We start from the raw sequence: 27,295 nt of genomic DNA, 5'->3' as shown, positions 1-27,295 counted from the left end.
GTGGTTTCTGGCTCCCATTAGCTTGCCTCAGCCACGGCGTGCCTCAGTGCAACGGTTTGTGCCCTGACTGTGATCCGCTCCTGTGTCACTTATTAACTTAATTTACTCGAATCCACCAACTTTGGTGACACTCTAAAATGAAAGAAGCGTTGTTTTGAAGATCGAGTTCCTCGTATGGGATTATCTTTTCCGCTTTGTTTGGGACGAGTAAACTTCTTGGACAAGCAAGGTGGACTGACTGACGTCTTGAATCGCCTTTCACAGTTTTGTGGGCAACTTGCATCCAGAGGAGTGTCGTGTACAATTCAAAGGGGGGGAGAGTCGTATGCTTCCCTCAATCCCCGTCATCGGGTCTCTATGGAGAGTTTGCCCCGGCGGAGGCGCGCACTCTGCTCCCGCTCCACGCCGAGGCCGCCCCGCCGCCACCACTCGTGAATTCTTCGACCTGGATACGACGAGGCGACACACTTAACCTCATTTGAATGCCTTTGCAAGGTGTCTGCTGGTTGCTGTGCTGCCGCCAGGGCTTCAGTTTGCTGGGGAGGGACTATGGGGAGAAAGAGGAGGAAGAGTCTTTCGAGTTGCGCAACAAGGACGACCTGAGTCCCAATGGACAGGTAAGGAGTGTCCCCCTGCACCCCCCAAAACACCTGTTGACACTTTACGCATTGCAATCTCGTGCATATGTGCTCCTTTTGCACGCTGACAAGTTTTCATTGCATAAAACACTTTTTAAAGCCTCACGTTGTGCGTTTAATTGATTTCAAATTGCACAACTAATCAGATAACAGTATTAGGATGGTTTGGACCGCAAGGGTTTTTCCTAATTGACCCACATTGTGAAGCACAGAACTCCAAGTGTTCACATGTGCTTTGTGGAAATCCTCACTTTGTGATGGGTGGAACGGTCAGTGTATGTTTGTGTGTGTGTGTGTGTGTGTGTGCAGCTGCTGAGGTTTGCAATGAGCTTGGGACGCATTGTGCAATCACACACAGCAACACACACTGATGCAAGAGCCAGTGTGTTGAAGGGATCCTTGTGTGTTTGGCCTCAAATAAGACTGCAGCCTTGTCCCCTCTGTAATGTTCGTCATGTGATCGGGCACAGAGAGATCAGTATTGTGCTCCCCCAACCCCTTTCCCTTGTGATGGGGCATTGTTGATGCCGTGTTTAGGTGGCTTCTTTTCTGTATGAAGCTTTACTGTACAATATACAGTATAGACAGAAAACATTGGTTTGACTGCTGTGGCAACATTTGAAGTATGATAAAGAGTTGCAAGTTACGAAAGAAATAAGTAGGCCTCACGGGAATAGGACTGCATTGGGAGCACTTGATCAGGATTATTTTTGGAGTTGAAAATGTGTTCGGTCCACTCATTGATGAAGATGACGGTGTACAGATAAAGTACCGGAGCTGTGCAAAATGTCTGCCTTTACACGATGAAGATAATGTATGTGCCTAAAGTCAGGTTTGGACTGGCCATCAGGTTTACAAGGTTCTGGTTGTCATTTGCAGTGGTGTAGAATTGCACCGTATCATACGGCGAGGCGTTCCTAACATTTTGACCCTCTCATGTGGCTGAATAAAGAAAGCAAATGGAGGAATTTTGGAGTGCCGTGAAAGACTGCAATCATTGTCAAATCAAAAGGTTGTATTCGGAAAAAGCTAATGAGTTCTCCAGACATGCCAAGACACATTGAAGTAGTTCGGAGTGCTTTTTTTTTCTTTTTTTTTCTGTAGGTAAGTGTAAAGAATTGCAGGTGGAAGTCGTAGCACATGGAGCCGTTCCTTGTTGTGCATATCTGCTTATCTGTCCGTGCTTGACGCCTCGGTGCATTTGTAGAGATGGTCGCAATTTGCCTAAAAACGTCGACCGCAGATAAACTCCACGGCGTTCTTGCCTCAACTGAAGCAGCGGGCGACATCTGTTGCTCGTGGGCGATCGTAAGAGATGCCGCTGTGTCTTCTTCTATTTGGCAAACGCTGCCCGTCTCGGTCTTAATGGCGTGCCATCTGCTTGGCAATCCGCACGACGCACATCTGCGCTCGATACCGAATTTCACACGGACGTCCTAATGGAGGTACCTGATGGCTCTTTTAATAACCTTATTTCTTTGCTATTAGCACGGGATTCGCTTGTTACAGAGCATTTATAGTTGCTTTGGTCGACCTTTGACGAAAAGTAAAGCTAAAAAGTACAACTTTTTTTTTTTTTTTTTTTTTGTCATTTCATTTTTGCTTCAACTCAAAGTTTTATGAGATTAGCGCTTACTTGCATGAATCATTTTATTGATTGTGATTAGTGATAGACCAATTATCGGCCAGGCCGATTATCGGGGCCAGTATGTAGCATTTTGCCGATTAGCGGCATCGGCCTTTTTTTATCTTCCAAGGCTGATAAATTGAAAGCTGGTTTATTTTGGCTCGCTGCAGCACACGTCTTTCTCTTTCTTTCTCTCTCTCTCTCTCTGTCTGTCTGTCTGTGTGCGCGCTGTGCTGGTGGCTTCGCCTGCAGAAGCAGATTGGCCTTTTTTCACCAAATGAATATCGGCTTCAAATATCGACTCCCAATCATCAGTATCGGTATCGGCCCTGAAAAAAAAAAAAGCATCTCGGTCGATCACTAATTGTGTTATCAATGCTGGCTACGGATCGCTGTGCCGTGTTCTTTTCTGCCCAAGACATTTAAGTCGTCCACCATATGAGTTTGCACTTCTAGTGATGACCTTCTTCTCGCAAAGCAATCAATGCGCTTCCTCTAATCCACTTTCCTGTTGGTCTGACTCACTCCGCTCTGCCCTGGATCCTGTATCAGAGTCAATAGTTCACACCGAGCCCTCAATTAAGACCACAGCTGAAGCACTCCCGGCCAATTTCGTCAGCTGACCCAGTCTTCAAGCAGCACAATTGGTTATGCTCCCCGCCGGCCCCTCCCTTTCCGAATACGCACATCTGAGACCTTCGTGTTTGCCTTTCCTTGGTGTCGACAGAGGTGGGAGTTGTGGGGGGAGGGTGGCTTGCCCGGCGGCGGCAGGCAGGTCCAAGTGAGTCCCAGGCGAAGTCCCTCGGGGCGGCGTTCCTCCGCCTGTGCCGAGCGCTTCATTTCCTGCGCAGCTTGACCCCACATTTTCATGCGGCAGGTCCGACCTCCCTGGATGTTTCCATGCTTCCAAACGACGCGCTTGAGCGCAGCCGCCAAAGATTTCGGTGAAGTCTCCCACTTTCAAACCACGCAAAACCTTCACAGGGATGGCAAGATGCGGAGTAACCTTAAATATCTTTGAAGTGTGAACATAATCACGCTTGAGCCGTTCGACTCCTACTTCTGCGTGTTTGCAGTCCTCCTTAAAAGATGCTGCTCGCCACAGCTGAGCTCAACACCCCCCAGTGACGGGACAGGAAGCTTTTTTTTTTTTCTTTTTTCCCCTCCATCAATTGCAAAGTTTTTGACACTTTGTGACGAGCATAACTCAAAGACCACTTCATATAAAGTCACAAAATGAATAAATCTTTGGATTAGATCACTGAAATCGGGATAATGGCTCCGATGATTCCTGGTAGACGGCCGCTTACGGCTCCCGTGAATATTTGGCCTTCGGTGGACGTTGTGCGGTTGACGGCATTCTCATGTTGTCTAGACAACTTTTATTGTCTTGCCGTAAATGTTCTACATGACTTGTCCGTAATACGAGATTGTAAAAGGCAATTTAAGTCTCCCAAAGTGAAAAACAAGAAAATGGATCGACACCTTCTATCCATATCATTGCAGGTCAAAACAACATTTTCTGGGACCGGGTCTGCTCCCAAAGTCTCAAACGGCAGGGTCCAAAACTTTGAGGGTAGGAGACTTTACAAGCCGTTATCTCCAAGGCTAGAATTCTGGAAGAAACGTAGCGACTGTCCACGTAGTGTAGGCAGTTGTTTCTTACGAGTCGAAAGATACCACGTACTTCGGCCCCCGGGAGATACCATTTCAAAAACCAAAAAGCGCCCACGTTAGCATTGCCGCTGCCCCCTGTCGTCGGCTCCTCGTCGTCCTGCTCTGCTTTTCTATTTGGTTTCCGTTGCGTCTCCGCCTCACCACCTCCAGGCCACACATCTGTTCTTTGGACCGACACTGGCTGAGCCCAAGCATTTCCTCATGGTTACTCAGCCTCCCGGGAGAGCTGGAAAGAGAGAGCGGGAGCGTAGACTGGGAGGGAAGGAGGAAAAGGGGGGGGGTGGCTTTGGAGAAAGCCAGAGTGGAAGGCAGCCACGGGCCGAAACGCATCACGGCATCTTTCCCTCTCTCCTTCCATGCCCCGCTCCATTGTGGAGTGATTCATCCCCGAGCCGTCCAAGGGGAGCTTTTGCCAAGGCTCCGCATCGCACGCTATCCTTGTTCCTCATCCCACAGCTCATTGACTCCACGGACGGCACGTTAGAAAATATTGAAAGCCTTTCACCTGAGCTTTTGCTTTCTGTTTATAGGATGGAATTCCAACTTTAAAATGAATGCCGTGACCAGCTCTCGTTTCTGGTTTTCATTCGCGGCTGCGATGCCGAATGTTTTTCTTGACACGCGAATGGGCAACACGTTTTTACCATTGGCAGCAAGACGCCGTTTAGTTGTTTTTGGCTGTCTGCTTTGACGTTTACAGTACCTCTCCCTGAGTTGAACATGAATCCAATCTCCTCCCTCCGGCTCCCCTTTGCTCCCTCAGCCCGTCTGATTCATAAATATATCACAACTCCACGCTGGCCTATAAATTGACAGTTCTTGTTTAGTCTTAGTTATTTTGGAGCCACCCGCAAAGAAGCGGCGGAGTGTTTTTGCAGGGCAAAGGGCTATACTTAGACAAGTTTGCCTAGTAGTAAAGTGTGCTGCGTGAGCATGTGTGTCTGAGCGGGCCTGTTGCTGACCCGGATCGTGTTTCAGGTAAACCGGCAACCTCGGTTTGAGCCGGGCCGGCCGCGTGAGCTGGCCCGAGGCGGAGGCTTCAGGCCGCGGTTCAGTCCAAGCGAGTCAGGCCGCAGCGACGTGGAGGGAACGACTCCAAATTCTGCAGAAGCCAGCAACTGGTGTCTTGTGGGCTTCTCCAAGGTCATCTTTGGAATGGAGAGGCCTAAACGTTGTGAAAAGATGTGTCATTTATTAGCAAAGTAGTCACGGGATGGAAAAAAAAATCTTCTGCGACATGAGCTCAATATCCACGTCAAACTTATGTCAAAAAGTAGTGATAGACCAATACGCTTTTACCGATTATTAGAAGTCACGGAGGCCGAGGACCAATATGTTGCCGTTGGAAAAAAGGGGTAAAATGGGGTCGTATTTAAAAAAAAAAAATAAAAACGCCAGAACTTGACTTAGTTTAAATGCCTTTAACTCATTTACTTCCATTGACGGATAAAGACGTCAAAGATCCTGCCGGAAGGAACCAATCAGATGGTGATGTGGGCGGGCCACTCCGCTTCTGCAGGCAGGGCCACCAGCACTGCAGAGAGAGAGAGCAACGTGGGCTGCATCCAGCCAAAATAAATCAGCTTTTAATTTATTGGCATTGAAAGTGTAAAAAAAATGACAATGACAATCATCGGCAAAATGGCAAATATCTGCTGCGATAATCGACCCGGGCGATAATTGTTCTATCACGATCAAAAAGTGACTTGGCCGCTCGTATAATTTTGCAACGTATTTTAAGGTGGAGCAACCTGTCCGGAGAGAGACGAGCGATCTCAGATGTCGATCTTTGGGCTTTTGCTGGTTTGGATCGGTGCAGCTGTCGCACAAACGACGCCTCTGTTCCCTCGCTAGCTTTTCTCCCCACGTGAATGAGGCTGCTTTGCTTTCGCTAGATTGCGACCCTTGCAAGTGAAAGTCAAGTGTTGCAGGAAGGGAGTTTTCAAGACGGCGCGATATATCGTAAGACGACGATCTAAGGCAAATCAGGAATGGGATTGGATCTCATCCCTTCGACTAAAACGTGTGGACGAAAGCGTCCGCTTTGAGCGCGATAGCTCGGATTGAATGTTCACTTTCGCCACAGCGACTAGCTGCTAGTGTAGCGTTATCTGCTGATTAGCGTTAGCGGAAGTAGCGCAATATTTATTGACCCTTTCTTCCCTCTCTCCTCTGTTGACAGAGTCCCGCCGAGGTGATTCACGTTTCTCAGCCGACACGTACAACGAATGGGACAAACGGGTAAGTCGCAGAAAAAGCGGAAGTCGCCAACCATACGTGTCCACTTCCCTCCACGGCACACGTTATCTCATGAGGCCTCCTAGCTAAGCACGCTCTCACGTGTGTGTGTGTGTGTGTGTGTGAACGGTAAATGCACATTTGTGTGCGTGCTGGTATCGGTTCTCCCTTGTGACCCAATAATTCTCATTTGAACGCGGCGGTCATTTCTCGTCTGAATTCGAGTCACCGCCGCTTCGTGCAGCGTATCCAATAAATGCAAACCGCTTGAAAAGGCTCGTGTGAGTGCAAGCTTGCACGGTGACTCATCGGTGAAGGGAGGGTATCCTCATCTAGACGATTAGTGCCGGGCCGTGATCTCAGACAGTGATGTGAGCGAGCTCAATCTCTGGCATCTTGCCCTTATCGTACACCGCCAACGACCCCGCCCCTCCCCATCTTATTCCCAACCGCCCACGCTTCCCTCAGTGACAATCTCGACTGTACATCTGAAGATTCAAAAGACGATGAGTCACAAAGCTCAACTTGTTGGGGGGGGCTATCGAGCACATCAAATGAAAAGGAGGAAGGCAATTTTAGAACGTTGCTTCATGCTGGAAGGGAGGAAGACAAACCGTCTAACTGGACTGGTTTGCGTGTGTGTGTGTGTGTGTGTGTGTGTGTGTGTCACACTTGAAATGTGGCGGCGACAGCCTCGGGCACACGTCATAATTAACTTTTTACAGGACTGTGTGAAGAGGCGGCCCCGCTGTAATCACGGTCGTTGAGAGTTGAGATGAGAGATCGCCCGAACTCCCGCCCGCCCACACGTCCGATCATTACCGGGCCGGTGACGGAACTGATAAGTCGCCATAAAGGGATGCGTCCGGTATCTGCGGTCTCACGGCACGTGCAGCGCCGCTCAGGTTGATTTTGGAGGCCGAATACGTCGAACATCATTTTTACGAGGAAGCCTACAAGAGTAACGAAGCGACACCGTAAGAAGAATAACTTTGTTTATGTCAAAGTCACATTTGAAGACTTTTTCAAAGTTAGATTATTATTTTTAATCCGTAAACTAAATTCCCCAAAAGTGGACATGTTCTTCCAAAGATGCTGTCACGTGAGTCAAAAATGATTTCAAAATAAGTCCGGGTCCCTTCAGAAAGGCATATGGGCCCAAGATGGGCCAAAGTCCATCTGTTGAAGACCTCTTCTGTCAAGTTTCTCCTTCCGATTGCGTCGTCAGTTCTGCTCTCGTCCTTTCTGCAGTTCCTCCTTCTGACTGGTGCAAATTGTTGTCGACAAAGTGGCCCGGAGGCAAAGTGGACACTCGCAGCGTTTGACCTTCAAAAAGCCTTTTTTTTTTTTTTTTTTTTTTTGCACGTCAGCTGCCAAGCCGTCGTGTCTGAAAGAGGCCAGTGTGTATCTTTTGTGCGTGCGTGCGCGCATTCAAAGTGTGTGAGACGGGCCTCGGCTAATTGGCTGTCTGAGTGTCTGTCAGTTGTCTAACTGTTCCGAACGCGTTACGCATTCAGCACATCAAGAATGTTGTGATTCCGCTTCAGGTTCACGACATCGTTTGGGCTCAAATAAAACGCTCCATTGCTCTGTGAGGTTTTATTTTTTTTTTTGTGCTGATCTCACGCACTTATGCACACAAACACGCACTCACGCACTCTCACTCTCTCTGCTCAGACTTCCCGCCCCTCCCTTCTCAAAACATGACTTTTTTTTTTTTCTCTCCCCTGCGTTGAGTCCACTGATTTCTTGGCTGTGGTCTTGGGTAAGCAGCGTATTTTTAGCAGGAAGGTCATATAGGCCCAGTCTTAATCACCACATTCCCGTTTTTCCCACCAGCCCGCCCTCAGCTGCAGGCTGCCCCTCGGACCACTGGGGGGGCTGCAAAGACACAAGTGCTTTATTGCGTGGACAATCTGATTATTCGATTATCCTTTCATTTGATTGTTTTTCCACCTCCGCCAATGTGGCGACCCACTGCTTTGACTTGGAGTTATTTTGATGGTGAATAACGATTTGATGTGCATGGACTTCATTTGCGTCTTGCAAAATGTTTGCAGCATTTAGATTGTAACGGGGGATTATTTACAATAATTGACACCAAATATTTGATCGCAAGATACAGAATCATTTCTCCAGTATTCCCGCGCCGCACGACTTAGTGGATATAAAAAGTCTACACACCCTTATTCAAATGCCAGTTCCACCTTTAATGTGACCTATAATCTGTTCAACTCGATTGATTGATTTATTTAAATTTTTTTATTTCCTCCTCCTTGAATACATTTTGGAATTACATAACATCATAAAAACGTCAGCAAAATGCTCACAGTGTGAGCACAACTTCCACTTGAAAGCAATAAAAAAAATGGCAGGAAAAGCATTCTAGAGTCACCACAGTATTTCAGTATTTACGTTTATGTCCTCTCTCAAAGATTTTTTTTTTTAATTTAGTTTCACAGGCACATAAATGATGGAAAAAAATTCAAAAATATTGTTTCAATATCACAATTAAATCTGCCATTGAAAGAAGGGATGCATATTGTTTTTTTTTTTATCCCATCTGAACTCGTACGTGTCTTTATTCTTAAATGAATGCAAAATAAAGTTTGTGTGCTTTGAACGAAGCGTCCGTAATTGTCCAAAAATGTCACTGTAGTGGATCTCACTTTTCACACCAAATTGAACCTTCGACCGTTTTAACGCATTCTCCTGCAAAATGAAAACTTTCGTTACCGTGGCAACATTGAGGTCACCTAAGCCCGAAAGCAAGGACGCCATTTTGCCTTTTTTTTTTTTCCATGTCAAACGTTAATTAGCGTCTGGGTGTTTTGATTAAATCTGGACTTCAAATCAATTCCTCGTCGCCGCCGACGCTCACATGCCAATCAACTCATTACGCGACCGCTTGCTCGGCGTTGAGCGAGTCCATGATGCTTGTTTACGTTAATTAGAATGTGGCATTGGCATGCTTTGCTTCTTATGGAGATTCTCATTGCGGCCTTTTCGGTCTCCTCTCATATGTGCATTAAGAGGAGTCGCACGATGTTGCAACATGCTCCGGCCGCCGCCGGCCACAACATTAGGTACACTTGCCGACGCCGTCCGAGAGGTATTAGGCAAAATATTCACGTTACTTCTCCAATGTCGTGAGTACGCGGTCACGATTCGGCAACGGCTTGCGGCGTCGTGTGATGATGTCACGCCCTCCCTGGCGTTGTTCCTTCCTCTTTGGTCTCAAGTGTTTTTCCCTTTTGTCATCGTCTTCCTCTTTTTTCATCCCACCCAAAGCTTTGTTGCATGGTAGGAGGGTGTTTAATTGAAGTATGAAAGTCATGTGAGACTGAGAAAGTAGGCCAACCCTCCCCCATCCCCAACACGCACACACGCGCACGCGCACACGCACACACACGCACACGCGCGCACGCAGTGGTGGTGGTGATGATTGAGCCGCTTATCCTCTCACGTTCGTGGGAGATTGCGCTTCCTCTTTCTTTTGTCTTCACAACTGTCTTGCGGTTGTTTCGCTGACCTGAGCAGGCCGCATTCTGACATCATAAGTCGGAAATTTCCTTCGAGGGTATCTCTGCGGGCGCTGCCGTTTTTGTGCCGTGCGATGTGATGGGCCAAAATAATCGACGAACAAGTCATTTAAGTCCCGACAAGGTGAAATTGTAGATTTAATTTTGAGTATATCATCCTTGTCAAATGGCCATCAGCAGACAGGGTGCTCCTTTTTTTTTTTTTTTTTTCCGTGAACGTCCCGTGTTCCTTTGCGATTTTCCGAGGCGCTCGCTCAAAATGTCTGATTTCCAGTTTTCTGGAATGCTGGACGTGACGCTCCTGATTGAGTTCAGACGCGTACCCCAAGACCTTATAAAAGTACAAAGACACCCGAAGGAAACGAATCCGCCTCGTTCTCTTGTCGTCATGGACGGGAAAGCGGCGACATCTGAATATGGCGGCTGGGCCCTTCTATACGTGACAAATGCGCTTGGAGTCATCGACGCCAACCGACTGCCACTTGACTCGCGAACACTCCGCAAAGCGTCCCTTTGCGAAAAAAGTGAAGGGGGGCAGCCTCGCTCTCTTGAGGGGCGTTAAAATAAACACAGAAATGCGAGGTCGCCTCTTAGCCGCGGCCGTTAATAACACCGCGTGGACGTAACGGCGACGTTCATGCGGACTGGCAGAATTAGTCCATCCAGCCATCAAAACCCAGTCCAGACAAGACCCGGTCTACACGCCGGAGTGTTTATTTGCGGTGTCTACGGATTATTAAGCGCTATATCGGCGTTGGGTCTGCATGCGGGAGCTCGGAGTATAGCACAGCGGCAAGATAAGCTTTTAGGAATTTGAAGAAGCCAAATGTCGGACGACACAATTTTGGACTTTGCTCCGAACACTTTGTGAAACGCAGCCGTCGTCCCAGAAGTTTATTTTTAATGGCGGCCCATCTCGGTAATAATATTCTTGGAGTTCAAAAAGCAAACTTGGCTCTGGCGCCATGCAGTTTTCTAGGAAAATGTGGCCACGTTCCACGCCCGCTAAGTCGGGATGATTCTATTGTTCAAGGCCCAGCGGGGTTTCAACGTCAACCTCAGTGCCTGGATGACGAAAAAAAAAAAAAAACACGGTCCAAACCAGGTTTTGACTTTTTATTTTATTTATTTTTTTTTAAGAAAACGACCTGACTGTTGTCACCACATATGGGCTCACGTCCATGGATTTTATTTTCGCGTTTTTGGAATCAATCCTGAACCCTGCCATTAAGATTTAGATTATTTATTTATTTATTTTTTTGCGAAATTCAACTTTCCACCGGCACACTCCCATTTCTAGGCAATTAAAGTGAAAGATGGCACGCCGTCGTCTCCAAAACAGACATTTTTCACCGCCCGGGGGCCATTGACCCCCCCCAGCAAAGGGTGATGTGGAGCTTTTGGATGTGCACAGCTGTCCAGCAGCTACATCCACAAAGCCCCCCCCCCCTTTTCCAGCACGGCACGCTAGCACCCCCGCATTCCCAGATGCCCCAGCAGAGGCTGTGACGGAGGAGGCCCCCCCGCACGGGGCCACTTCCTGTGGAGGCCAGGAAGCCATTTGACACGGGGATTAAGACGACACAGAGAACAGCGCAAACAGCGAGAAGCGGCGAAGAAAGGCGCCGAGCTACCCGAGCGATGTTGCGTCATCTGTTTGTCTGCTTACGTTTCACTCTCTCACGCTCGGAGACACTTTATATTATTCCTTCTTTTATTGGCAAAGAAAAAAAAAACTGAAAGTCAAATTCCAAAGTCACGTTAAGGTTAACACCAAAGCATTTTTTGCATTTTATTCATTTTTATTTATTTATTTTTTATTTATCTCATCGTCTTTAAACTTGGTGGACACAGATGGATTTTTGTCGTCGAATAACCGGTTCATATTTGGCGCCGGTTGATCGTCAACTCAACAGATTAGCTCAAGTCGAAGTTAACTAGATACAAAGTTCAAACAAATATTTTCAACAAACAACATTGAGCTCAAAGTTGCTGCCACCCCCCAAAAAAAAACAAAAACATTAATTTCAAAAGGAAAATATGACCAATAGAATTTGGCTATACTGGAAAAATGAAGACAAAAAAAAAAGTTTTTCTTTTGATAGATAATTTTCGGTTGTTTGTCTTAAGCACTTTATCGAGCTTTACCTTTTGCACAATTATGTTCTCGATGTCATAACAGCACCAAAAAAATTGTCGCACGTTAAGGGATGAAACGCAACTCGCCGTAAAGGTAGCGTGCTACGCCATGCCAAGTCGTCAGCGTAACAAAAGCAGCCCTCAATCGGTCGGCCGACAGATGTTTGATGTTTGGCGCTTGAGCTCTTCACGGCTGTGACCTCTCGAACCTTCCAAAAGCGATACGGCCCGGCCGGCTGGCTCGGCGTCGTCCTGTCACGTTTATTTTCGGCCGCTCTCTCTTGACTCACCGACCGAGGTGATAAAAGCGAGTCGAGCTCTCCAACACTTGAGGAGACTACGTGTCACCTTCTTCCTCCCTAAAAAAAGGGATCCCAAATCCGGGGGCCCGGGGGGGGGAAGGGGTGGTCCCGAGGCCGCTTTGCTGTCCAACGGGCGGGCGTGGGTATTTTGGTTATTTATTTACATTCTCCTCTCCAATGCAGAGTGGCTGCGCCCGACGCGGCTGACGAGATGAAGAGTCTGATCCTGGAGAAGAACAAGATGGCCCTGGAGGAAGAACCTGAAATTCTGGTCAAAGGTGAGTCAGGCTCATAAAATAAACACAGTGGTTGGCACTGGCCTCTTCCTGCTTGGATGCTGTTCGCAATCAAATACTCGACTGCATTTTTTTATAAAAACGCACATTGACTTTCTAAAATGCCTTGTTGGTCTGTTAACTGACAGTGACTAGTTTTATTTTGAAACTTTTAAGTATTAACGCAGCACTTTGCACATATGGAGCAGCTTATCCAACTAAACAAGGTCAACAGAACTCCACATGGGCAAAATGTGAACTAGAACAGAACGAAGAGTGTGTGTGTGTGTGTGTGTGTGTGTGGGGGGGGGGGCGCGTCCATCTGCCTGGAGCTGTGGTCATTACATGTGAGGCAAGCCCCGCCCCCTCTCGATCCACTTTGAAAACTCTTTTCAAGGCACATTTTTCGTCATTATTCTTCTGTCGCTGTTTCTGCTCTTCTTGGTTTCCGTTTGTTTTGCTAATTTGTGTATGTGTCAATATACATTTGTTAAAAAAAAACGTTTTTTTTTTTAAACATAATTTCTCAAGCTAGGTATTTAGTTAATGAGCTAGTCATTGAGTTATTCGGGTTGTTACATAGTTGCCTGAGGCATTTGTTTAAGTCACCAAACTTGGCATCTGAGCTAGCTGTGGAGTTATTCACGTTTGTCTTGTAAGCTAGCTAGTTAATTAGTCATCTAGTTATTTGGGTAGTGGGTTTGTTGGTTACTTATTTATTGGGTAGTTAACTATTTACTTCGATAGTTGTTTTGTTACTGAGCAGCACGGCTAGTTGTTTATTTGTGCAGCTTGTTCGTCACGCTAATAGCTATTAGTTAGCTATTTGGTTATTTATGACATTTATAAACGAATTAAGAAATTATTTGATAGTTGTTAATTAGCCAGCTATTTGGTGCCTTTGTAGGTTCACGCAGAAATTTCCACTTTCCGTTTCCTCAACGTTTGTTTTTTGCCTCGTGTTTGGACTTGATTTGAGTTCAAATTGTGACGGCTTCAACCGGGGGTGGACAAACTTTTGGATTGGCGGGCCACAATGGGTTCTAAAATTGGACAGAGGGGCCGGACAAGGAGCTGACGGATGGAGTGTTTTGGTCACCTCACCTCGTCAGTGAAAAAAAAAAGAATTTAATTTTAAATGCAAGTGAACAAAAGCATGACAACAAAATATCTGTCTTTGACACACGACAGTATTTCGAAACGAGGTTTATTCATTTCATTTTTTTTCAAGTTCGGTGGGCCGGATTAAAACATTTAACGGGTCGCACGTGGCCCCCGGGCCGTAGTTTGCCCACACCTGGCTCAAACTAATCAAATAAGTCAAATTAGAACAAATTGTTGGCGTCATTTTCGCCTGCGAGGTTCAGCTCCTGTGCTTGTTTAAGAAGCATTGGCGCAACTTCCCGCTGCTCGCTGAGCTGGCCGCCGGTCCCGTCGCGTGGGCCCAACGTCACAAGTGCCGTCTTGCCTTGCCCGTGTCGTGCTTTTGAGGAATGAGCTCACTGGAGAAAAGGATATTTTGGCTTCTCCTTTTTTTGTTTTTTTTTAGATCCAAGCCAGCATGTTTGGTGCGCCGGTGGCTGTCACGTTGCCTCATTCTGACAGTTACCATGCGACAAGGTCGTAAAAGCAACTGGAAACCCGATGACCCGGAATACGCGCCACACTTTTACGGCCGACGCACGTTAATGTCTCGTTCTGTACATTTCTTTCATCTGGTTGCGGCTCAAAGAAATAATTTCAAAACGGCCACGTGCGAATGTGTAAACATTGCCGCTGCCATCTTAAATCGGCCACGCTGACAGAAAGACATTGCTTTGTTGACGTCGCGCTTTGATTTGCAGTTCAAATGAACGCAACAAATCACTCATCTGCGGGCGTCTTTTTGGTGCACTCGTTAAGTGGGTTGCAAAAGGGCCTTTTTTAAAATTTTCCCTCAATTATTAGTAAATAATATATGAATAATGATGATTATATGGCGGCATATGCAGGAAAGTGGGAATCTGCATTTTTATTATATTCCTGAAAAAAAAAAAAACTCAAACTCATTTCAGCTTATGCCGTTTTTTTTTTTTTTTTGGTGCAAGTTGTGTCAACTGAATCAAAACGGACTGTTACACTTGACCAAGATTATTTACATCAATGGTCAATAAAAGCGGACCTAACATTGAGCCCTGCGGCACAACCTTGCGAGCAGATCCGCCGCAAACGCCGTGCACCCGATTGCCGAGATAGAAAACCAACCGACCGCATCTTCCATTTTGCGTAAAGAGAAAAAACTGGAAAATGCCCGGTGAGATCCCGTCCAGGTGTCCACCGGCTTCTCAATAATTGCAAATGTCAAACGAGGAGCACGGACAGAGATGGTGTGCTCACGTTCTGCTGGAGGGGGCGGGGACTTTGGAGCTGGAGTTGAAAGGTCGCAAATGAAACAAATTAAGGGTGAGCCGTGGCCCCCGGGAGGAGGTATTAGCAGGACTTCGATGAGATCCAGATGGGGGGAGCGTGGAAGGAGTTGACGAGGTCGCCAAAGCCCTCCTCCTGCTGCCCATCTGTTTTTGTGAGTGACGGCGAGCGTCGAGCTGAAGTGCCGCATGCCATGTGTGACTGAGGCGTCGACGTGTTTTCGGCGCGCGCTTCTCCCAGAGTCTCGCACCCGCTCGGATTGTCTCCATTCCTCACGTGCGGCAAACTCTGCCACTTTTAGTTTAACGCTGTGCCATTAAGTCGCTCGCAGGAGAACTATTTTGCTCACCTTTCGGATGACCCTCCATAAAGATCCTATGGAGAAATTCTTCAAGCCTGAGCTCTTCATCTCACGCCGCGCGCTAAATGATTTTGGCCCGATGAATGCACGCTGCCCGGGTGAACAGAGTTTGTCACCGTGCGGAAAAACGTCCAAATGAGTCCATGGAAGTTGACGGGCTGACCGGTGGCCCACAACTCGTCGACCGCGGCGGACGCTGTGATGCCGCGATGACGTCATTGTCAGATTCGCGGCTTTCAACGCACGTGGACTGAGAATGGAACAAAAGTTTTCCACAAATCGCTGTGAGCTTATCTCAACTCGACGGCAGTGGACGCAAGGCCTTCGTGAATACATTTTTGTCATAATAAAGAATAATACGGATCATTAATTAGTGACACAAGTTAGTCATTAGTCCAGTTCCTTGGTTATTTGGCTTGTATCTGCTCCGTTATTTGGTTACCTCTTTAGTAACTTGGATTTCTTTTCTGAAATATTGAGTAAGTAGTTTTTGTTTTTGGGGGGGTTTGAAGGTTGGCTGCTGCGCGAAGTGCGAGGCAACTGGATCAAGCAGCGGCGCTTCTGGTTCGTGCTAAGCCAGGACTCGCTGGACTACTACAGCGGGCCGGAAAAGGGAGCCCGCCGACTGGGAACGTTGGTGCTCACCAGCCTCTGCTCGGTCATCTGGCCAGACAAGCCGACCTTCAAGGAGACGGGTGAGCGGCTCACACACACACACACACACGCGCGGTGAAAGGCTGACTCACGCTGGACGTCTGTCGTCGTGTAATATCTGCAGCGTTCTTCCCCGTTGCGGCCGTTCGCGATTTGGACTTTTTCCGGGATTGCGAGTCCGATGTTTTGCGTGTTTTCTGATCCATGTGATGTCTTGTGGGTTGTCATTGTGAGTCTATTTGGGAAGCCCCGGCGCCACTCGCTTCCGAAATGCGGTTGAAAGTTTGTTTAGAAACTTCTCGGCGTTCGGTCAGGCATTTGGGTTCCTTCTCTGAATGAAAGCAAATATTTCGAGTGTACTCGGAAACGAGTCCGGATGAGGTGATTGTCAATATTTTGTGATTTTACGACTCTAAATATTTTGGACCGCCTCATTGCGCATTACGGGCGCATATCACGCACGAGTGCGACTTTGTCATGACTTCCATTTAGCGACTCGAAAACCTCCTCTTCCTTATTCTCAAATTGAAAATGTGTACTTCCTCCTCGTCATATTTGACTTCCTGCTCAACCTCCCTCGGTAATTCACATTTTCACTCACTCTTCCGGAATCTTTTATGTGAATGTCGCGTTAGGAAGGTCAGAGATTCTAGCGGTCGATAAATTGATTCTTTCTGATTGCCATGTGGATTTGAATTCAGTCGTGGTGAGAAAAGGCATCTCTGACCCAACCGGACCGTGGAACCGCTTCCCCAAAAGTCTTCAGAGGATTCTAATTTGGGTTCACAACTGAATTCCCAACAATCAAATAAAAAAACGCCACTCGAATTCCCCTTTGGCTATCGTCCCGCAGCTTTTCTGGACAGTTGCCGAGATCCGGAAATGAGATGGCTCGAGTGACTTTTGGGCATCCTTTGAGCAAACGTTTGGATTGGCGGGCAACAATGATCTGGTGGACCCGGTTGCGCCGTTTGATTTGGCGTGGTGCGGCGATGAGTCACGAGTGATAGAACGTGATGTCTGGACGCTCTTCTTCTAGGCTACTGGAGCGTTACGGCGTACGGGCGCAAGCACCGCTACCGGCTGTACACCAAACACTTCAACGAGGCCGTGCACTGGGCCTGCGCCATCCAGAAAATCATCGACACCAAAGCGCCCGTGGAGACGCCCACGCAACTCCTGATCCGGGACATAGAGGTAAGGGTAAAAACTTGCGCCCCCACCCGAGCCAACCCCCGTCGCTCAATCGCTATGGAAACCACACAAAGTCCAAAGTTTCCCTTCTTTCCTGGATGATGTCATCGTATTTCTCTGGAGCTCAAACGTCGAGGCCGAAAGTGGAGATAAAAGTTATTGTTTGGTGCTGAGTCACCATGCGTGAACAAACACGACCGAAGTGGGCTGATGAAGTTATTTTTAGAAGCGGGGTTGCCGGAGAGAATAGCTGGCTGGAATCTCATGGAGCAGGCGGTCGTCTCGTCTCGTCTCGGCCGAGGCCGCCCGTCGGGGTGATGGAAAAGCGAGAGTGTCTCATCTTAAAGCGCTTCAACTGTCCGCCGGCGGCATCTTGGCCGAGAGAAACTTGAGCCAAGTCGGCGACGCTGAGAACGTTTACCGTCCAAGCGACCTCGCCAACTGAATAACTCGTCACAATGATTCAGATCGCCACCTCATTTTTCAAAATAAATGAATAAATGCTTGATCTGACTGCGCTAAAACTTCATTCAGAGTCGTGGGAAAATGTGTGCGAGGCTTTTTCAGGCCACCGCCAACGACCCACTTTTGAATTTCTCCTCCTAATTCTTTGAGTTGTTTTCACCTTTTGGACATTCTCGGAATTGACAACAAAGCGCCTTTTCTTTGAGCGGGAACGAGCATCTTTCGATATCGACACGAGGCCGCGCTTATTTAGCTATCTTTGGGGCGATTGCGGTTTATTAACGCTTCCCCCGCTCTTCCCTTGCAGGGATTTGAGTTTAATCGCTTGTTTGTTTTCTATCTGGACAGATTAGACTAAAAGTATGTGCAGATGCGGGTATTCTTGTGTGTATTTTGGGATCTTTTTCTCCGTGACAAAAGCATGAAACCTCGTGACGGACGTCGGGCAAATGCAGGACGTGGCGTCCCGTTAGTTCATTGCGTCTTTGTCTGTTCCCGCGGTATTATTTCAGACAACGCAAAATGCACAAATGCTTTTTCTGAAAAATTTCCAAGCGCATTAAAAACATGTCTGTGATGCGGTTACACCCCCATTTTCTGCACAGCTTTTGTTGCCATGACGATGGAGGTGGAAGCTAATGTGACGCAAAGTGAATGGCCCCGACTGTGAAGACAAAAAGGCGGCCATTAAGACGGATTCTATTTTCACTGGTGAAAGCAGCACTTCATCTAAGATCTGCGTCAAATCGTCGCTCTTCAGCCAACCTTGCTGCCAAATCCGATGAAGAAACTCTCAAGCATTCTGTGAACGCGCCTCCACCGTGTCTTTTGTTTGCTTTGGAAATCCCTTTATTGTCATTGTACTCAAGTGTGCAACGACATTAGAGAGCAATACAACAATAATTTGATGATCATTTAGTGAGATGGAAAATAATATAATAAGGATCCCAAATGATGGACATGTTTGGCAATTAAACGGGCCTCCTCTTTGGTCGACTCGTGCAAAGCGTCCGCGTCTCATTCCTGCCCTTCAGACGGCGTGCACGGAACACCGCCGAGGAATGTGTCAACTCGGGCCCAGCGAGTGAGCTCGTCTGGGAGCTCGCCATCGACGAGGAGGCTGAGCCTAAGAGAGCGGCGGCTAATAAGCAACAGGTGCCGCAAGGGCCGCGTGGCGTGCGAGCCATCTGTTGCCACCGGACGCCGTCCGGGCGCTCGGGTCTGAAACATGTTGACCTGCCGGAGTCGGGCGGATAAAATAGAACTTCGGGATGGCGCCGCGGCCGTTTGCCGGGTCATCGCTTGACCTCGCCGGCGTTTTGACGGTCCCGATCGCCAAACGGGCCCGTTCGGCTGCACACGTCGCGCGCCGGAGCGAGATGAACTTTCCCGACAATTTTCTTTTTGTTTCACCTTCAGGAGAACAAGTTCAACCCCGAAGTGGTGGAGCACATCTACCGGCACAATCCCATCCTCAAGTACACCCACGGCCCGCTCTACGCCCCGCTGCTGCCCTTCCCCTACGGCAGCTCGGAACACACATGTAAGCTTTTTGGCGCGCAACTCCACTTGATTCGTTCCGTCATTGATGCAAAGAATGCAAATGGTGAAGCGGAAGTAAAACGGGCCAAAATGCGGGTGTGGCGGGTAGGAGGAGTCGAGCTTTGATTGAGATTGGAGAATTGTTGCGCAGCGTCGCGAGTTGTAAGCTTTGGTGCCGGTCGACAGACCGCCACGGCAAAGGCTACGGCTCGTTGTGCGAGGAGGCCGTCAAGCTCTTCAACGGCCTGCAGCAGCTGGAGTCGGCCCACGACGCCGTGCCCATCATCCAGGGCGTGCTGCAGACCTGCTTGGACCTGCGGCCGCTGCGCGATGAGGTCTACTGCCAGCTGGTGAAGCAGACCAGCCACACGCCCGCCCCCTACACGGCCGCCCACCTGCGCTACTGGCAGCTTCTCACGTGCATGAGCTGCACCTTCCTGCCCGGAGCCGCCGTCCTCAAGTACCTGCGATTCCACCTCAAGAGGTAACGGATCTTCTCTTACAATAAGACCAAAGTCGTGGACGTTTATATTCGTCTTTTGGAATCCAACCCTTCGCTGTCCTCAAGTACATTTTTTAGCCCAGTTTGTTTGTGAATATCAAGTTTCACAGATGATGGAAGCATGGAACTGCCAAAATCGTAGCATTCTTTCCCCATAATGCCACCGGTTTGTTTTTAGCATTTAATTTGAGCGACTTTAGCAATATTTTCGGTCGTAGCCCAGTCAAAAACGCCACATTGGCAGTTCCACGCTTACGTGGACAAGAAGCTAACTGCTATCGCTAACTGTCATGCCTTTCATCTTTGTTGCTAATTGGACTTTTCGCATGATATTTTCTCTGAAATGAAAGTCAGTTGGAATTAAATGCCCCAGCTGTGAGAACTTTGATGCGGCGACGACAAAACGTAAGCAGGCGCCAGTGTCTCCGAGCGCCACTTTTGCTCTCGTAGGCTGTGGATTTGCAGCTCCGAATGAGCCCTTCTGCGGCGCGTGCTAATCGACGCTGTTCGCCTACTAATCTTCCTCATCCGCGTTTTCGGTCCCTCATCAAACGGCGACCGGGTCTTAATCTTCGGGAGCGATCGTGGAGTCAAATAACTTGACGCCTCTCTTTTTTTTTTTGGGCTCTCATGCACTTTTTCTCGCTTTGGAAAGCTGCAAGTGGGCAGCGCCAAGGCTGGAGCAAGCTGGGCATGTGGCCCACAAAAGCTTCCACATCCCTCCATCCCCCTCTCCTCCTCTCGACATGCAGCCCCCCCCCCCCACAGAGAAGGAGTGGAGGGGGGGGGGTTGTGGCAGCAAAAAGGGGGCATATGAGGGGATCCCACAGCCTCGCTGGAACATTCCAAATTCTGTTTCAATAGTGGGACAAATTCCCACGCCGGTGGCCGTGTTTTTATTAAAAGCGCCCTCTTTGAGTGAATTCTGCACCCCGGCGTCATGTCACGTAATTGTTTCCTTTCCATGCCATCCAGATTTTTGTTCAGGCAAGTCTGAGGTCATATTAAGTCGGGTTGAACTTATTTTTTCACTGGTAAAACTTTCAAATGTTTTTTTTTGTTTTGTTTTGTTTTTGGCACGATGGCTGCAGTTTTTTCCTCAAAGTGTGGTACAAGTATCAGTCGTTATACGACGGACGGCATGGCAGGGAATTACAGGTTCAAACTTCTCATGTTTTTTTAATTTTTTTTGTAAATGCAAAAAATGCGGTTCAGTTGTATGTAATTTACGTAAAATACGTAAGTGCTTGTTTTCAAATATTTATGAAGACAAGTTTTCATTTTTGACTTTTATGCGCACCCTTTTTAATTAACGGTAAATCCGTTTTTTCTCCCTGTATATTAGAATGGAATAGAATAGTGTCTTTACAAAAATCGCTAGCACTTTTATCACAAAAATGATATAAAAATAAAAGTTGGTACCAGCCTTTTATTTTTATCACATCAGAACTTATTTTTGGGTGGATTTCCAGAATTTTTGAATTGTCTTTGTCTTTCTGATTGTGTCAAGCCAAAATCAAAATCATGATTCCTTTTTTATTAATTGCCAATCCCTACATCATCGTCTTCAAAGTCAAATTGACATTTTTGTGGCATTTTTATTCATGTCATTTTTGTGGACAAATGTCCTACTTTTTTGTAATTTGTATTGAATTTTTTTCTTAATATTCCATCCCCACTGAGCTCATAGCTTCAACGCATATTTCATTAAATTTCACACCTTACTCACTCAAAGGGACGCTTTATAAGGGCCAGACGCGCGCTGGCACGCTCGCCAGGCCCGGCTCGGACGCTTCACCGGCAGGAAGCGGCAGGTCAGCCCGTTTCACGCCAACGGAAACACCTTTTCCTGTTTGCCGCGCTAAACCCAAAGGCAAACGTGACTTTGAAGCGCTTTCTTAACGTCCCCGAGAGCTCGCGGAAAAATATGTTCTCGCATTTTGTCGCTTTGGCAGCCCAAAGAGAGTCAAACTTCAAAAGCGGAGGCGTGGTCAAGTCGCACTCTTAAAAGGCTTTGGGTCACTTTCAACAATTTGTCCTTTGTGACTGCTGCCAAGGTGCTCATGTTTTCTTTTGCCTGAGGAAAAATCGTTGGCTCGCTTAGTAAAAATGGACATGATGTGTTCTCCCCATGAGAAAAATTACAATGATCAGATAAAAATGGGCGTACATTTTATCAAGATTTCACTATTCTCATAGGAAGTCATGCATAAAAATAATTTTCTGTTATTAAAAAAAATGTAAAAATCAAAAGATTCTGAAATCATTGCTGAAAAGGTCAAATTTGAAATTGATAGAAAATTTTCTGGGATCCCATTCTGAGATGTAGAGTGGATTTTTTTTTCAGAATTTGATCTGGTGGGCCCCTTTGAAACGGTCCCATATCTGTTGCAGGATCCAGAACCAGAGTCCCGAATCTGAGATGGACAACTACGCGTCGTTCATCAGCGAGGCTCTGGAGAAGACCAAGTGCCGCGAGTGCGTGCCGTCCTGGGAGGAAATTCACATGCTGATGAGCAGGCAGGAGATGCTGTGCGCGGTGCACTACCCGGGAGCCGGCTGCTGCCAGCTCTACATCAGCTCTCATACCACCGCCAATGAGGTTTGAACTACAATGCCATTAATTCATTCATTAGGATTCATTTATTATTTGCTGCTCAATTGAAAAATGGTTTTGGGAGCCACACATAAAAAAAAATAAAAGAAATAAAAAAAAATCCCCTACTGTGATTGTTTGGGGCGCTGCATACAATAAATATGCGCTACTCCATTTTTTTTTCTTTTATTTTTTTTGTGTGAACCATCAAATCATGGAGTGATTGTCAAGAAAGAAGCGAATGGCCACAAAGCCCAGGAAATGGGCGAGAATACGGAGAGGATAAAGATTTTGTGAGGCGTTCACAACGATCGCTTGCAACATTCATTAACTGATACAGATACTCTCCACGCTTTGCTTTAGTCACAAATACGACATCCTCATATCCTCAGAAAAACTAACAAAAAAAATGTTTCATGAGTCATTGCTTTGTCAAAGATAGCAAAACATTTTTATGAAATAACAGACAGACGTGGGGAGCGACCAGTAGTATAAATTTGTGGGAAATTCACCACATTTCGAATGAAGGATCCAAAAATCAGCCATTAAATGTCTGTCACCCTTCGAAATGAGGTTCACTTTTGTTCATCTTGAGGATTTTTTTTAGAAAATTGTGGATCCTCAAAAGACTTTGTTGGCATAAATCAGAAATGTCGTGAAATCCCCCCCCCCAATTTTTTTCTTCCCAAAAGCAACCACCTTGTGTGTTCCCCAAAGGTGGTGCAAAGGATGCAGCAGCGGCTCGGCCTGAAGGAGAGCAAGAACACGTTTGCGCTGTACGAGCAGAACGCGCTGTGGGAGCAGCCCGTGGCGGGCGGCGCGCTCGTCGCGGACATCCTCACCAGGTCGGACACAATAAAAACCTTTGTGTGTAATTTGGGAGTCAACACACGGCACACTTTTTATCTCCTGCCGAACGATATGCGCAAGTTTGTTGCTGGTCTCACATGAGAGCCTGCGGGGAAATGGAAGCGCTTTTTTTTTTTTTTTGTCTTCGGGCACAGAAATTTAATTTAATTCTAGTTCAAGGAACTTAGCTCAATGAAACTTAAGAAATTTTAAAGCTACTTTTTGTGATTTGTTCCATGGAATTGGATTGATTTATCCTCAATGTTGCGTTCCCTCCAATTTGTAGCATTTTTCTTGGCAATGCAATAAAAATGAGAATGCTTTAAAAAGAATTGAAACGACAGTTTTTGTTTTGTGAAACTAGTGAGAATTAAAGCTTTTTATTTTTCAATTTATTTCTTACCCGAGCTTTTGAGATTTATTTTAAACGTATTTATTTCTGTATTTCTGTCCAGAAGAAGGAAGGCCAAACAGTCCTTTTGGAAATGTAGTTGACCAAATCGCTCTATACTTAGTGAAAAGTTTTTTATTTTGCACTTGACAAATTCTTTCTCTCAATAATCGCAGAAAAGATGAATTTTAACCTCGAGTATTTCTGGTTTCTTTTTGTGAATTTGTGTGCAGCATCTCCAGCAAGGAATGCGAGCGCAAACTGTGCTTCAAACTTTACTGCCTGCTGGACGCCGACGGCATTTCTGTGGACAGCATCGAGTATCTTTTCCTCTTTGAGCAGGTAATACGTTACGGACACCTGCACTCAGTTTTCACGTAGATTTTGTGACAATACTCTTTGTCGTTTCCAATATCAATGAATATTTTTGACCGGCAGTGCCATGAGATGGTTGTCCGCGGCCAGCTGCCCGCCCGCGAGGAGGATCTCCAGACGTTGGCGGCTCTCCGGCTTCAGGCCGTCATGGGCGACTTCGGCACGCACGCGCCGTGCCCACCCCTGGACCAACTCTTCCCCAGCCACATGCTGGAAGCTCGCGTCCTCGTCGCTCAGGCGCTGCCGCCCTGCCAGGTGGCGGCGCCGACGGGCTGCCCCGCCGCGCAGCGCCTGCTGGCGGGGGCGCTGTGGAGTCACAAGCAGAAGGTGGAGAAGGACTTGCGCCTCCGCAGCCGCATGAAGGAGGAGGCGGCGGCCGTCATGGGCGCCATCTTGGAGCGCTGGAGGGGCCTGGCGGGCTCCAACTGCAGAGACAGTATGGCCGCCTACCTGGCCATAGCGCGCCAGTGGTCCGGCTTCGGATGCACGCTGTATGAAGTCGACTTCTACATTGTGAGTAGTTTTGGTTTTTTATCAATATGTTGCAAAATGTTGCCTTGGAGGTCACGCTGACATTTTGAGTGTCCCCTCCAGAGTTCAACGGGGAGTTTTTCTCAGAAGTTGTGGTTGGGGGTCGCGGCCGGCAGCGTGTCGCTGTATCGCCAAGGAGAGGCCGAGGCCCTCGAGTCGTTCCCCTACGGACAGATCTGCTCGTACGGCGTCTCCGACAGCAACACGTTCAAGATCAGCGCCGGCGGGCGAGACATGCTCTTCGAAACCAACAAGGTAGGCAACGGACGCGGGAGCGCTTGAAAAGCTTCAGACAGAAAATAAAAAGTGGAAAAACATCTGAAATATTCGATGAAAATCCAAAAACAAGATAGAATTCACAAATATTTGGGGGGGGGGAATACAAAGCTTGCAAATTCAAAAATATCACATAAAAAAAGTTTGAAAAGAATTTATCGTACTTGGTCAAGAAATAAATTATTTCTACATGGAAAACAAATGTTAGAAAAAGACGTTGAAAGAAAAAAATATACTTAAAAATAGAGATTCACATACAATAAAACAAAAATATGAAAAATGTTGGACGAAAAATAAAATATTAAATGTTTTGAAAAAAAAAAGCCAAATAGTCCATTATTTTAACTATTAGAACAAATAAAAAAACACAAACTTGAATGACAAAATAAATAAAAAAGAAATTAAACTGACAATTACAAAAGCATACAAAACCTCATTTGAAAAATGTAAAACGTGCCAATTTCCTTTCCGTGACTTCTCCAGTTTCTCGATATCGCGAGAATACAATCGAATCTCAATACGGATACTAAATGTGTTTTTATTTCCGCCCCAGCTGAGCGAGATCACGCAGCTGATGAACGCTTACTTCAACGCCACCCGTCTGCAGCGCGGCAAAAGCGACGGCGTCAAAATCCACGACGGCACACCGGTGGGCTTCCGCCACCCGTCGGCGCCCGCCCTCCTGGAGTTGCCCTCGCACCCCGTCTGAGATGGACGCCGACTTCCCGGAGTGGCGTAAAGGTTTTTCTTTTTTTTTTTTTTCTGACAAAGGCGGGGCCATTCTCCAACGCGAACCTTTGGAGCTGGACCACGAACAACTTGCACATCTGCTTTCTGTCTTCGGCCTTGTTTGGTTTCACGTTCCTCGAAGGTGGCCGTCATCCCGATCGCGCGCTCCCTCCTCCTTCCCGCGGCCTTCATCGAGGAGTTTTCGTAAGGTCCCGGATCAGGCCTGCGTTACCGCAGAAGTGTTGATGCAGCCAACCATGTGAACTTGGAACTGGAAACAGATGTTGCGCTTTTGCAGCTCAAGTCACCGTGGCGGCTGCGCTCATGGACCAGGACCCTGACGGGATGAGCGTTGCTGCCGCCGTGTTGTCGTCGTCGTCTTCTCCCGCATACTTTGCCTTTGACTGATGACGCTAGAAAAACTCTGAAAAACATACACAAAACATGTTCACAAAAATTCACATGCTAAAACACACCGAAAAACATACCAAAAAAAAAAACGCACCTCCAAACCCACACATGCAAACACTTAGGCAAAAACACACTTCTACCTGATACACACAGCATTTTGGATACCCAACTTTCAAGCATGGATTTTTTTTGTTTTTTTGTGCCTCCCCACATGCCAACGATGGTAGCCGATGCATTTTACAGACACACTGAAATAAAATGACCCCATGAAACATTTTGCATGACACGAGCTCAGCAACAGAACGAATTCAAGTTATCACGATAAGAAGAAGAAAACATGTTAACAGTTGCCTCTTTCATTTTTTTTTTTATAACAACGAAGCTGTTCGATAGCTAAGCCTCTCTTCCCTTTCCCAGGACACGTCAAGCTCCCGTCACAAAGGCCGACAATGTTTTAGTAGTATTATTTAATTTAATTTTTTTTTTTTTAATATTGCTTCCTTCCTTTAAAAAAATGTCTTAAATGCCCAAGTGTCCCTTTTCCCATTCGCGCTTAGCGACGCTTGCTCAGGTCTGTTCAGTTGACTTTACCATTTCCTGGCACTTCGTTTATTCGGAATGACATTTGAATGAAACGACGGTGAATGTTCGCTTACTGAAGATGGTGCAAAGTGCTTGAAGCTACAACTGGCGCTTCGCTGCCTTGCTCAAAGGCAAGGGAGCGAACTCGCAAACTCGCAAACACGACATCACCTCAGCCAGGCCGCGACAATTAGAAGGCACAAGAAACGACACAGATGGTCCCCGTTCACTCGTCAGTGAGATGTGCCAAAAATGTCCAAATTCTGCCACGGGTTTTTTTTTGTACATTTGTGAGCACAACTGTAATTGACATGTCTGCACGAGCATCCCGATAATTACAACAAATGTGACAAAATGTTGTGAACTCCCCTCACACACGCACATAAAAACATACACGGATAAAACACCGTTACACAAAACATGCACACAACACCCAGAATGCAAGCACACAAACGTGAAAAGACACATATGACAAACGAAGATACGCGCAAAAAGAAACACACACAACACCCCAAATCCCAGAAAAAGTAAATCTCACACAAATTGTTGAAAAAAAAGTGTTTACAAAAGAAGTGAGCGTGTCCTTTGACAGCCATTTTCATTCAAGCAAGTTAGGGAGCGCCTGACAATTTTCGTTCAGTTTCTTCCGCTAGCCAAAGTGTTGCCCTGTTAAAGGCTGGACCAAAGATGTTTTGTTTTTTTTGGGCTATAAAATTCAATGATCCCCTTCTCCACTTTTTTTCTATTCAAGCGTTTAATTGTACTTGAGCAATTTTGTGCTGCTAATTGTGCAGTAGAAGTTTCCCATGTGACAAGACAAGAAAGACGAAATTGACGCTTGCAGCTTGTTCCATCTCCGATGAAGGAGCAAAAGACGATGTAGCACAACTACAACAAAAAACGAAAGCCTGCTTTCTTTTATATTCACTTTGTTTGTACGCTGCATGGTACCTCTTTATCTAATGTGTGTTTATAGTTGATTGCACTATTTTT

At 46.8% G+C, this 27,295-nt stretch overlaps 1 protein-coding gene across 1 annotated transcript; it reads left to right on the top strand.

The window, feature by feature from the left end:
- Positions 1-36: 36 nt before the first annotated feature.
- Positions 37-27,072, top strand: plekhh3 (pleckstrin homology, MyTH4 and FERM domain containing H3). The gene is made up of 13 exons (XM_088317876.1): positions 37-617; positions 6,125-6,183; positions 12,347-12,441; positions 15,718-15,900; positions 16,899-17,056; positions 18,938-19,061; positions 19,247-19,544; positions 21,957-22,164; positions 22,876-23,003; positions 23,632-23,740; positions 23,837-24,286; positions 24,368-24,559; positions 25,134-27,072. The coding sequence occupies exons 1-13, from the start codon at positions 483-485 to the stop codon at positions 25,287-25,289; spliced, it is 2,295 nt and encodes a 764-aa protein (XP_088174002.1). The 5' UTR covers positions 37-482; the 3' UTR covers positions 25,290-27,072.
- Positions 27,073-27,295: the final 223 nt, after the last annotated feature.

This window comes from Idiotropiscis lumnitzeri, chromosome 15 (genome assembly GCF_059441095.1).
Source record: "Idiotropiscis lumnitzeri isolate Australia: NSW breed Sydney's pygmy pipehorse chromosome 15, RoL_Ilum_1.0, whole genome shotgun sequence".
Classification (NCBI taxonomy): domain Eukaryota; kingdom Metazoa; phylum Chordata; class Actinopteri; order Syngnathiformes; family Syngnathidae; genus Idiotropiscis; species Idiotropiscis lumnitzeri.
The sequence above is the reverse complement of the archived record's forward strand: the minus strand, read 5'-3'. Positions and strand labels throughout refer to the sequence as shown.

Coding starts and splice junctions, on each gene's coding strand:
- plekhh3 (XM_088317876.1), top strand. CDS start 483: ATGCCTTTGCAAGGTGTCTGCTGGTTGCTGTGCTGCCGCCAGGGCTTC. Junction 15,901..16,898: donor GCCGACCTTCAAGGAGACGG/GTGAGCGGCTCA, acceptor CTCTTCTTCTAG/GCTACTGGAGCGTTACGGCG. Junction 17,057..18,937: donor TCCTGATCCGGGACATAGAG/GTAAGGGTAAAA, acceptor TTTCACCTTCAG/GAGAACAAGTTCAACCCCGA.